This window comes from Sminthopsis crassicaudata, chromosome 4 (genome assembly GCF_048593235.1).
Source record: "Sminthopsis crassicaudata isolate SCR6 chromosome 4, ASM4859323v1, whole genome shotgun sequence".
In the NCBI taxonomy this organism is placed as follows: domain Eukaryota; kingdom Metazoa; phylum Chordata; class Mammalia; order Dasyuromorphia; family Dasyuridae; genus Sminthopsis; species Sminthopsis crassicaudata.
This window is the reverse complement of record NC_133620.1, coordinates 468,280,606-468,291,783: the sequence shown is the minus strand read 5'-3', so window position 1 is coordinate 468,291,783 and position 11,178 is coordinate 468,280,606. Positions and strand designations below refer to the sequence as shown.

At 44.3% G+C, this 11,178-nt stretch overlaps 1 protein-coding gene across 1 annotated transcript in view; it reads right to left on the bottom strand.

Moving 5' to 3' along the window:
* Positions 1 to 5,241: 5,241 nt before the first annotated feature.
* The window catches only part of DGKG (diacylglycerol kinase gamma), a 213,458-nt gene continuing 207,521 nt past the window's right edge, over positions 5,242 to 11,178 (bottom strand). Inside the window, exons 37-39 of the mRNA XM_074264238.1 lie at positions 10,719 to 10,839; positions 8,739 to 8,799; positions 5,242 to 6,311 (exon numbers count right to left, since the gene is read on the bottom strand). Of these exons, the coding sequence (XP_074120339.1) occupies positions 6,231 to 6,311; positions 8,739 to 8,799; positions 10,719 to 10,839 (263 nt within the window). The 3' untranslated portion in view covers positions 5,242 to 6,230. The remainder of the gene's footprint in view (positions 6,312 to 8,738; positions 8,800 to 10,718; positions 10,840 to 11,178) is intronic.

The following is an 11,178-nucleotide window of genomic DNA, read 5'->3' as shown; positions in this document are numbered from 1 at the left end:
GTCTGATATCTTCTGTCTTGGTCATTGGCTCTTTGGTGGTTTATTTTATTTTTTCTGGTGGCTCCCGTTGCCTTTGCCAAGAGCATTCAGGAAGCAGAAGAGGGCCTGTTCCTTGCTGTAGCTAATGGCCGTCTCCCTTCCCAGCCAGTCATTTCTACCCTTATGGGTGAGCGTGGTCTCTGCAATCAGGAAAGAAATGTCCCCTCTGGAAGTAGTGTAGACGCCGCAGCCACGTACACCTGCCCGGGAAGAAGCCTTGGGAGCTTTGGCAGAATTTCCTTTTTTGGTGGGTCCTGTTCTCTCACTTATTTGCTGAAGGCAGTTAATAGGGGAGGGGTCCAGAGAGCCAGGAGATGGGGTTCATGGGGCCTACAATTTAAGACTCTCTGGCAAAGGGACTCCGTGTTCTAATCTGTCATTGAATATGTGAGATCGGTGGGTCTATATTTGTCATTATTATTTCCATTGACATGCCATTTACATAATATATACAGCATATTAAGTATTCTGCATGTTACATAATACACACACATATTATATAAGCTTGGTCTGGCGAGAGGCTCCTGCTTGCTGCCAAGTGTTTCCCAACTTATTCGGCAATTTTAATGTATTTTTTCCATCTGTGGAAAGAAGTCTCTTGAGAGGAGCTGGTGTTCACTTTCCATCCCTTAGCCTGCTCAGGTCTCTGAGCATCCCCAGGATGATAAAACTATCCTGGAAGAAAGGCAGCCCCTTCGGGCCCACGTGGATACAACAACAACATCTGAAAGCACAGCAGTTTCGTCCTCAGTACCATAAGGAAAGGAGGGCAAGCTCCGTGTGTGTGTGTGTGTGTGTGTATGTGTGTGTGTGTGTGTGTGTGTACAACTTTTGTTTTTAATTTTCAAGGCCGGATTCAATAACGACCACAGAATTTCTGTACATAGCCTAGGAAAAGAGGGGACTATGGAAGGTGACATATTGTCTACCTGGGGAGGATTTGTGGACTGAATCTCAAACAGAAAGAAAGCACACTGGTCCCAAAGTCTCTGCTGGTTCCCTGGCTTATTGATCTGTGGTGGAAACTTTCACTTTTCAGGATCTCAGTTTGCTCATCTACGAAATAAGTGAGATTGGACTAGATATTTCTCACTAAGAGAGCGAAAGCTTCTTGAGAGCAGGAACTGTTTGGATTTCTTTGTTTTGTTTTGGCAGCTCCTCTGCCTCCCATTCCGTGGCCAGAATGGAATAAGTGCTTTTTGAGTGAGCAGATGAGAAACATTACAGCCTATGAGAGCAAGGTAGTCCTTGCTTGGTTTTCTTCTTAGTTGCCTCATTTATAAAATGAGAGAGGTGCACAAGGTGGTCTCTGAGGATCCTTCCAGCTTTCCATAGATTGAGCATTCTGTGACTTTTCAGAATCTCAGCATCTTTATCTCTAAAATGAGGATGTTAAACCTCACAGAGGCTTTCAGCTCTAAATGGATTATCTTCAGATATTATCCCCTTCAGTTATCTAGCCATCCTTTTTATCATCATTTATTTATCATCCAATTATGCATTCAGATACCTATCCATTGTCCACTTTTCAATCGCTTTATCTGGATATCCAATCATCTATCTAGTCATCTATCAATCTACCTATTTAGGCATCTATCTACCTATCTATCCATCCATCATCTATTTATCCATTCATCCATCCATCCATCTATCCAAACATCTAAATATCCATCTATCCATCTATCCATCCATCTATCTATCCACCTATTCATCTATATTCATCTATCTATCCATCTATCCCTCCATCATCTATCTATATATCCAACCATCCATCCATCTATCCATCCATCCATCTATTTATCCACCTATTCATCTATATTCATCTATCTATCCATCTCTCCATTCATCATCCATCTAAATATCCATCTATTCATCTATCTGTCCATCTATCTATACATCTATCCCTCCATCATCTATCTATATATCCATCCATCCATCTATTTATCCACCTATTCATCTATATTCATCTATCTATCCATCTCTCCATTCATCATCCATCTAAATATCCATCTATTCATCTATCTGTCCATCTATCTATACATCTATCCCTCCATCATCTATCTATATATCCATCCATCCATCTATCCATCTATCCAGCCATCTATCTATCCACCTATTCATCTATATTCATCTATCTATCCATCTATCCCTCCATCATCTATCTATATATCCATCCATCCATCCATCCATCCATCTATCCATCTATCCATCCATCCATCTATCTATCCACCTATTCATCTATATTCATCTATCTATCCATCTATCCATCTATCTATCTATCTATCTATCTATCTATCCATCCATCCATCTATCCATCTATTTATCTATCCATCCATCATCTATCATCTATCAATCTATCTATTTATCTATCTATTCATCCATCCATCCATCTATCATCCATCCATCTATCCATCTATTCATCTATCCATCCATCCATCTAACCATCTATCCATCCATCATCTATCTATCATCTATCTAGCTAGCTAGCTATCAATTTATCTATCTTTGTCCCTTGCATTCCAATTATTTACCTATCTAATTAATTTAGTCATCTATCCAATTTTTGGTCTACATAAAGTAATACTCTAAATTAGACATCCATATATCTTATGATCTATGCATTTTTGGATCTCTGATAAATAATACTCTAACTCCTGACTGTTCAATGTCTCCAAGTCTGCTCCAATCAGTCTCAAGATCCTCTTATTTGTGGGGCTCTGAAAATTGATTTTGCTTCTTGACAATAAACCACCTGTGGTCTAGAGCTTTTGGAAGCAAGGCTGCCACATACCTATACTTAGGCAAAGGCTTGTCTGATATTCTTAAGACTAAGACCTCCCAGGATCGTGGAGTCTCCCTCAACTTCAGAATAAAATGATCCTGGAGCTAGAGTTAGTTGCAGGACTATTGTTTTGACCTGGATCTCTGTCCAGGTATCCAGCTTATTACAATTGCCTTAGGAGGTAATGGGAGCCTCCTTGCTGGAAATCTCCAAACAGAAGCTGGCTGACCATTCGTTGGGAGAGTTAGAGCCAGGATTATTCCCTAGAGCTGGGTTGGACTAGACAGCCTCCGAGGTCCCCTGCTTCCCTGAGATGCTCTGATTCACCCCAAGTCCCCATACTCAACCTCACTCCTGGGTAGGGTCGCTGAAGAGAGCCCATGTTCATGTTTTAGGTTTATTTCAGTCATCGCCATCACATCCACAGTCTCTGCTACTCGTTCTCTCAAATTCAGGCTCAATTTACATCCAAAGTCCTGCTTTCTTTTTCCTAATCTCAGCCTCTTAAGCTTAGAGAAGGATATACCAGGCAGAGTAGTGCTCGTGTGGGTTGGCTTATCCTATTAGAATGTAAGCTTCTTGGGGGGCAGCTGGGTGATGCAGTGGACAGAGCCCCAGTCCTGAAGTCAGGAGGACCCGAGTTCAAATCTGACCTCAAACACTGAACACTTCCTGGCTGTGTGACCCTGGGCAAGTCACTTAACCCCAATTGCCTCAGCAAAAAATGAAGAATGTAAGCATCTTGAGGGCAAACACTGTTTAGGTTTTCTGCTTATATCTCCAGCTCTTACCACAGTGCTTGGCACATAGGAAACACTGCTTTCCATTCACTCACTCAATCATATACTATTCATCCCTTGGGAGAAATCTATGAGCAGGGCAAATTCATCCTTGACTGAAGCTTTGTCGCCATTTTGAATTCAAGGAAGAACTTTTGGTTGGAATCAATCTTGGGTCACTGAGCTTTGCTGAAACCCCCCTCATCTTGCCCTGGAGCATTTGGACCCTGGAAGTCTGAAGATACTTCTGGATGAAGCTTCTCATCTTCTCCTTGTTTCTTTTTTTCTTTTTTTAATTTTTAAATTTTTTCCCTTCTTTCTTTAAGACAGGGGTTCATAAGCTTTTTTTTATGTCTTGGATCCCTTTGGCAGTGTTTGAAGCCTATGAACCCCTTCTCTGAAAAAGTTTTAAATGTATAAATATACATTTGATATGTTAAATGTATAAATATACTCATACAGAAAAAGTTATTTAAAAATTAAAAGTCCCTAGTCACCAGGTCAATAGTTCTGGCTCTACTAGGACATGATCCTTGCCCTCCCTCCTCACCCCCAGCATGTCCATCTGAAAAGGATATAAACCTGGGTCTCCGGCTCAGGAGGGATAACTTTTTATGGCCCCCATCCTTGCGATCACTACAGAGAAGAATCTGGTGGTAGAATTTTGGTGGGAGGGGAAGGGAAAGGGGAAATGAGAGGAAGGGGAGGCTGGAGAAGAAATCTGCTGCCCATTGAATCAAACCCAGCCAAGGAACCCAACTTGGAATTTTTAATCTTAAACCGAGTACCACAAACCAAGACTTGTGACAATCAGGTGGAAGGTGTCCTTATTTGGGAGGACGACGACATGGGCTACATTGAGGGAAGAAACAGATGCTGGGACTTATCCTAACACCAAAGAAGCCCATCATGTTTTCAGGAGCCTCGAAAGTTAGTGCCCTGGGCCAAAGCTCTGCTGGCCTGCCCTAGTCATGGGTTAGACGGGAGAGACTTTAGAGATGGTCCTGGCCAATCCTCTGAAGTTGTCCAAGAGGAAACACTTAGAGAGGTGACTTCTCAGGTCCTGATTCCAGTGAGAGGGGCAGAATTCAAACACAGTTCCTCAGACTTCAGTCTCTTCCCACACTAAAATACTACTCTCTCTTCAGTCTCTTCCTCCTCCTCCCTCCCTCTCTCTGTCTTCCCCTCCCCTATCTCTCCCTCTCCCTCATTTTTTTTCTCTTTCGTTTCCTTTCTCTTCTCTCTTTCCCTCTCCATCTCTTCCTCTCCCTCCTTTCTCTCTCCCTCCTCCTTCCTCCCTTCACTCTCATTCTTTTTTCTGTCTTTCCTCTCTTTCTCTCACTCACACCCTGTTTATTTCACCCTCCCTTTTCTCCCCTCTTTCCCTCTCTCATTTTTTCTTTGCTCTTTGCCATTTTTTCCTCTCTTCCTCCTCACTTCTTCCCTTCCTCCCTCTTCCTCTCCCCTCCCTCTTCTTCTCCTGCCTTTCACTCTTATTCTATCTTTTTCTCTGTCTCTCTCTTACACACACACACACTCCTGCTTCTCCCCTCTCCAAATGTGTTTCCCTCAGCTCTTTCTCTCTCCCTGTCTCCCTCCCCCCTTTCTCTGTCTCTCTATCTCAATCTCTTTGTCTCTGTGTCTCTGTGTCTCTCTCTCCCTCTTTCTCGCTCTCCCTCTCTCCCTCTTTCCCTTTTCCCCTTTGTCCTCTTTCTTTTCTCCCTCCAGCTCCCCCCACCTCTCTGGTATCTCCAGGCCCTGGAACTGCAGCAGGGGCCTGGATGCTCTTGAAGAAGGAGAAGCCAGTGGCAGGAAGTTTTTCACATGCTGTTATTACACTGATAGGTAAAATAAAGCCCGCGTTTTTCTGCCTTCCCACCCTGGTGCCCAAAGAACTAAGAAAATAAAGGCCCCTCTGCGGAGCACCGGGCCGGCCTACTCCCAACGGGCCCTGCCTGGCAGACAGAAGCTTGACGAGTGCTTAAGGCGACTGTTCTCCGGGCCAGGAAGGGCTCCCCAGCTCTGACCCCCATTGCCGCCTTCTCAGAAAACTTCCGGGAGCCATGTTGGGGCTCAAATGACCACCAGGAGACGGACATATGCTTGCCGGCAACGGAGCCATGTTCTGAAGCCTCTAGGGCCATTTGTATGGGCACAGATGGAGCCTTGCCCAGTGTCTCTGGCCTGGGGGTGGGTGGGAGGGGGCGTTTGCCTCGGCCTTCAGCTCTGTCTGGATTCTACAAGCCCCCTGCGGGCAGGAAGGAGGATCTCAGTGCCCACCTCTAAAGGGGGCCGGCGGGGACCCAGCAGGAGACAGGGGCTGGTGGGCGAGGGGCCTGCCGAGCCCTGCACCAGCCAAGAGGCCATTTTCCCTCAGCAGTGAATGGGTGTTGCCATCCCCAGCTTAGAAGCAGACAGCTCGAGGAGTTGGAGGTTTCTGTCCTGTCGGATCTCTTTGCTTGTTATTGAGCGATGGTGTGAGAACATGTGTGTGTAAATGTGTGTGAGTGTGTAAGAGAGTGTGTGTGTGCTTGTGTTTGTGTTTGTTTATGTGTAGACTTCTATTACTCCTCTTCCACTGCTATGGTTGGCTTGGGGTCTGTGCCCTCCCTTCAGAGGTCCCGGGGATTTTACTTCTTGAGGAAGAAGAAGCTGGGCTTTGGAGGGGGCCCCAGCAACATGGGCATTTGGTTTTTGTGGGTGATTTTAGCCTAAAAGGAAAGAGAGAGAGAAAGTGAATGAGTAGCACATGGACGCGGGTCCCATGGAAACAAATGCTGGGGGGGGGTGGAGATGGGAGAGGGAGAGAGACAAGAATCAGAGGAGAGGGACAGACAGACAGAGAGAGACGCAGAGAGACAGAGAGATAGTCTGTCCGTCCGTCTATCTTTGTCTGTCTGTCTGTCTATCTATCTATCTACCTACCTATCCATCCATCCATCAATCTATCTATCCATCCATACATACATCCATCATCTATCTGTCTGTCTTTTTGTCTATTTATCTATCCATCCACTTATCTATGTATCTATCCTTTCTGTCCATCTGTCTGTCTATCTATCTATCCACCCATCCATCCATTTATTCTTTCTTTCTGTCTGTCTGTCTATCTATCCATCCATTTATCTATATATCTATGTATTTATCCTTTCTCTCCATCTGTCTATCTGTTTGCCTATCTATCTATCCATCCATTATCTTTCTATCCATGTATCTATCTGTTGGTCCATCTATCTATCTGTCTGTCTGTCTGTCTGTCTGTCTGTCTGTCTATCTATCTATCTGTCTATCTATGTCTATCTTTCTGTTTGTCTATTTATCTATCTATCTGTCTTTCTGTCTGTCTGTCTATCTATCTACCTATCTATCCATCCATCCATCCATTATCTATTTATACATCTATCTATCTGTTGGTCTATCTATCTGTCTGTCTGTCTATCTATGTCTGTCTGTCTTTCTGTTCGTCTATCTATCTATCTGTCTATCTATCTATCTATCCATCCATCCATCCATTATCTATTTATCCATCTATCTATCTGTTGGTCTATCTATCTGTCTGTCTGTCTTTCTATCTGTCTATCTATCTATCTATCTATCTATCTATCTATCTATCTATCTATCCATCTATCTGTCTGTCTTTCTGTCCCTCTGCCTATTTATCTATTTAGCTATCTGTCTATTTTTCTGTCTGTCTGTCTATTTATCTATCTATCTACCTATCTATCTGCCTGTCTGTCTTTCTGTCCATCTATCTATCTGTCCGTCTTTCTGTCTATCTCTCTATCCATCATCCATCCATTATCTATTTATCCATCTATCTCTCTGTTGGTTTATCTATCTGTCTGTCTTTCTGTCCATCTATCTGTCTGTCTGTCTTTCTGTCTATCTATCTACCTATCTATGTATCCATCCATCCATTATCTATTTATCCATCTATCTATCTGTTGGTCTATCTATCTATCTATCTATCTATCTATCTATCTATCTATCTATCTGTCTGTTCACCTATCTATCTATCCATCCATCTATCTTATCTACCTGCTTATCTATCAGTGTGTCTATCAATCTATCTATGTTTCAATCTGTCTGTATATTTGTCTGTTTATCTACCCTCCCACATATATACTCACATTATACACAACACATATATGTATATACACTTACATATATATACACACCTGTATGTATGTGTAAAAACATACACACATATTTGGATGTATGTATGGATACATATTTGCTTGTTCAGTCGTACGTGATTTTTGGTGACCCTAGGGATTTTGTCCAAGGGGTTTTCTTGGCAAGATACTTTTGCCATTTTCTTCTCCAGTGTGACCCCATTTTATAAATGAGAAACTGAGAAAAATTGGGGTTAAGCAACTTGCCCAAGACCACAGAGCTAATAAGAATCTGAGGCTGAATTTGAACTCAGATCTTCTTAACCCCACACAGTTTTTTATCCATTGGACCACAGAACTGCCCCATAGATGTGTGTATGATTAATGTGGGAATTTGTTTGGTTTAACTATATATATATATATATATATATATATATATATATATATATGTTTACAGCAGGTTTTGTTTTGCTTTCTCGAGGAGTAGGAGAGGGGAGTGGGAAGGAGAAAATTTAGAACTTAAAATTGAATGAAAAACAAAGGGAAATCAAAACAAAACCAGCCCCGGGTGGCTCCCACCTGGCACATTCTCTCCATTCTGGGCAGTGGCTTGAGACCTTGGCAGGCCGGTGCCTGTGGAAGAGCGTGGTTTGAGTGATGGCCGGGACAGGTACTGATCAAGGGAGTTTTGTGCAATATGGAAACCTGACTCTCAAGAGTGTCCAAGTCAGGAGTTCAAATCTGGGCTCAGACACTTTCTAGCTCTGTGACCTTGGGCAGGTCACTTAACCCTAATTACCTCCTCCCCCTCCAAAAAAAAAAAAAAGAGTATTCAAGTTTCTGCATCGTGAGCAGGGCAGGTTTGGGGATCTCTGAGGCTCCTTCAGACTCTAAGGCTGAGTCTTTGGTGATTTCATGTGCAGCTACAGCTCAGCTTGCTTTGTGTTCAGCCAGCCAGTGGTCGCTGGAGCCCAGGGGGACAGACAGCTCCTCTAACCAGTGTCCAAGACGGGCCCCACTCACCGTGCAGGGTGCCTGCAGCCAGGGCTCCCCGTCCACTTGCATGGGCAACATCTTGGTTGTCCTAGAACCCAGAACAGCAGCAACAATAAAAGAGAAGAACAATGAGCTTTTGCAGAGGAGATAATCATGGAATTAGGGGGAGGAGATGTAATGAAATGGGAAAGTTTATCCTTGACTGTTTAGAGAGAGTTGGATCGTTCACAGGAGCTGGAGCAGTTGTCAGGGTGAGACAGGATGGGGAGCTCCGGATTTGGAACCGAGGGACTTGTGTGCTCTGGGATACATTATCTAACTGCCACATCCTCAGTTTCCTCCTCTGTAAAGTGAGGGAGTTTGCTTTTGAAATCCTTTCTAGCTCTAGATCTATGGTAGCATCACTCAGCATCCCTGCCCTTAGGTTACCCCATCTGGGAGATGATACAGCTGGTCTAGATGATCCCTGAAAGCCTGACAGCTCCTGAGTCTGTCAGTCCCAAAGGCCACCTGGAGGGAGGTGGGGTCCCTGAGGGCACCTTCATGGAACTCACTTTGAAGGGGGTGGGCTGGGGGGCTGGGTTTTGGTTCAACCAGGATTCCTGCCAAATACTAGAGCTCCTTCAATTATGCAAGGTGAGGGGCCCTGAGTCCTGTGATGAGAGATTGGTTAAATCACTGCGGTGAGGTAATACCTTTGCTTTGCAGAAAACACCCCTGGGGCCTGTTCTGAGATTTGTCCATCCAGGAGTTTCCTGAATGGCTTCCACTTCCAGGAGGGGACACGGTACTTTACACATTTACTTACCTGAAAATAATGGCGCTCCCCATGCAATCCACATGGGAGTCCCTGAGAACTTTTCAGGGATCCTTGAGTTCCAAATTATTTTTGCGTAATATTACGATTTTAAATGTCTAAAATAGCTATAATCCATGGAAACAAAAACTCCTTGGGGGGGGCCTCGATAATGTTCTAGATTGTAAAAGGGCCCGGAGGCTACCAAATTTGAGAACCGCTGCTTTAGAAGGCAGGAACTAGAACGGGAGGAAAGAGGGTCATCTGGGAGTGTTACTGGCAGAAGGAAAAATTGGGATGATGGTGGAAATGATAGAGGAAAAGCCTTCTCCTGGATATGCATTTATAGGAGAAAAAGGAGGGAACTCTTAATCAGTGTCCTAGGGATTTGCCTTTGGGGATTATGAGATAGAAAGACAGAGACAGAATCAGAGATTGAGAAAGAAAGGAAGGGGAAGAGAAATGAGAGAGAGATAAGGAAAAAAGGGAGAGATATATTATACATATATAATGAGAGAGACACAGAGATAAGAGATAGAGAGGTGGGGGACAGAGAGAAGGAGGGGGAGAGAGAGAAGTGAGGGATAGAGACAGAGACACACACACAGACAGAGATAGAGAGATACAAACAGACAGAAGGGAGAGACACAACAGAGAGAGATACAGAGAGATACAGAGAGAAAGAGAGAGAGAGGGAAAGAAGGGGAGAGAGACACACAGATAGAGACAGAGGGAGAGAGAGAGAAAGAGACAGAACCAAGAGAGACACAAAGAGACACAGAGAAAGCTAGAGAGAGGAAGAGGAGAGAGACCCACACAGAGAGACAGAGCTAGAGATACCTGCATCCAGAGAGGGAGAGAGAAAGAGACAGAACTGAGAGGGACAGAGAGAGAGACACAGAGAAAGCGAGAGAGAGAGGGGGAGAGAAGGAGAGACACAGAGTCATCTTTGGAGGTCTAGGTCCCAGGCCAGCAGTAACTAAGGGTGGCTGCTCATGGGGCCAGCCCTCCCTGGTCTCCCTCTTCTTTTCCTTGTTTTTCATTTATTCCACAAACATTCACCGAACAATTTCTAACACATTATCTGTCCTCAAGGTGTTTTCTTTGTTCACTAGAAGGGTTGGAAATAACCCGCTTTTCTCCTCCGCCCTCCCAAGATTTCTCTGTTGCGGTAATGGAGTCTTTTGCCGCTGGGCAACGAGGCCACGTACCTGATGGTAATGGAGGCGCACTGAGCCAGCCTCCTCCCAGCGCTCTTCAGTCCAGTGTAGATTTGCCCCATCTCCATGGCGCCCCCCAGCCCCACCACTTCCAGAAGATGGTCGCTGAAATCTATGGAAGATGGAAGTACCAAAACATCACTACAGGGCAATTCAAGCCAATGAACGTTTATTAAATGTCAACTACGTCCGGGGCAATACTGGAGGCAGAGGCAAAACCCCACCGGGTCCTGCCTCTAAAGAGCTTGCTTACATTTTCTTGGTTCGTTTAAGGGGCGATTTGAACTCAATCCATCCCATGCTACTTCGCACAGAGTGGGCACTTCATCATAAATGTTTCTGATTGATCAGAAAAGCTCTAATATTTTGTAGTGGGCAGCACTGGGCTATACTACCAAGAACTCCCTGGAAAAAAGAGACCAACAGCCCGTTTCTGTTTTTTTCTTCTTCT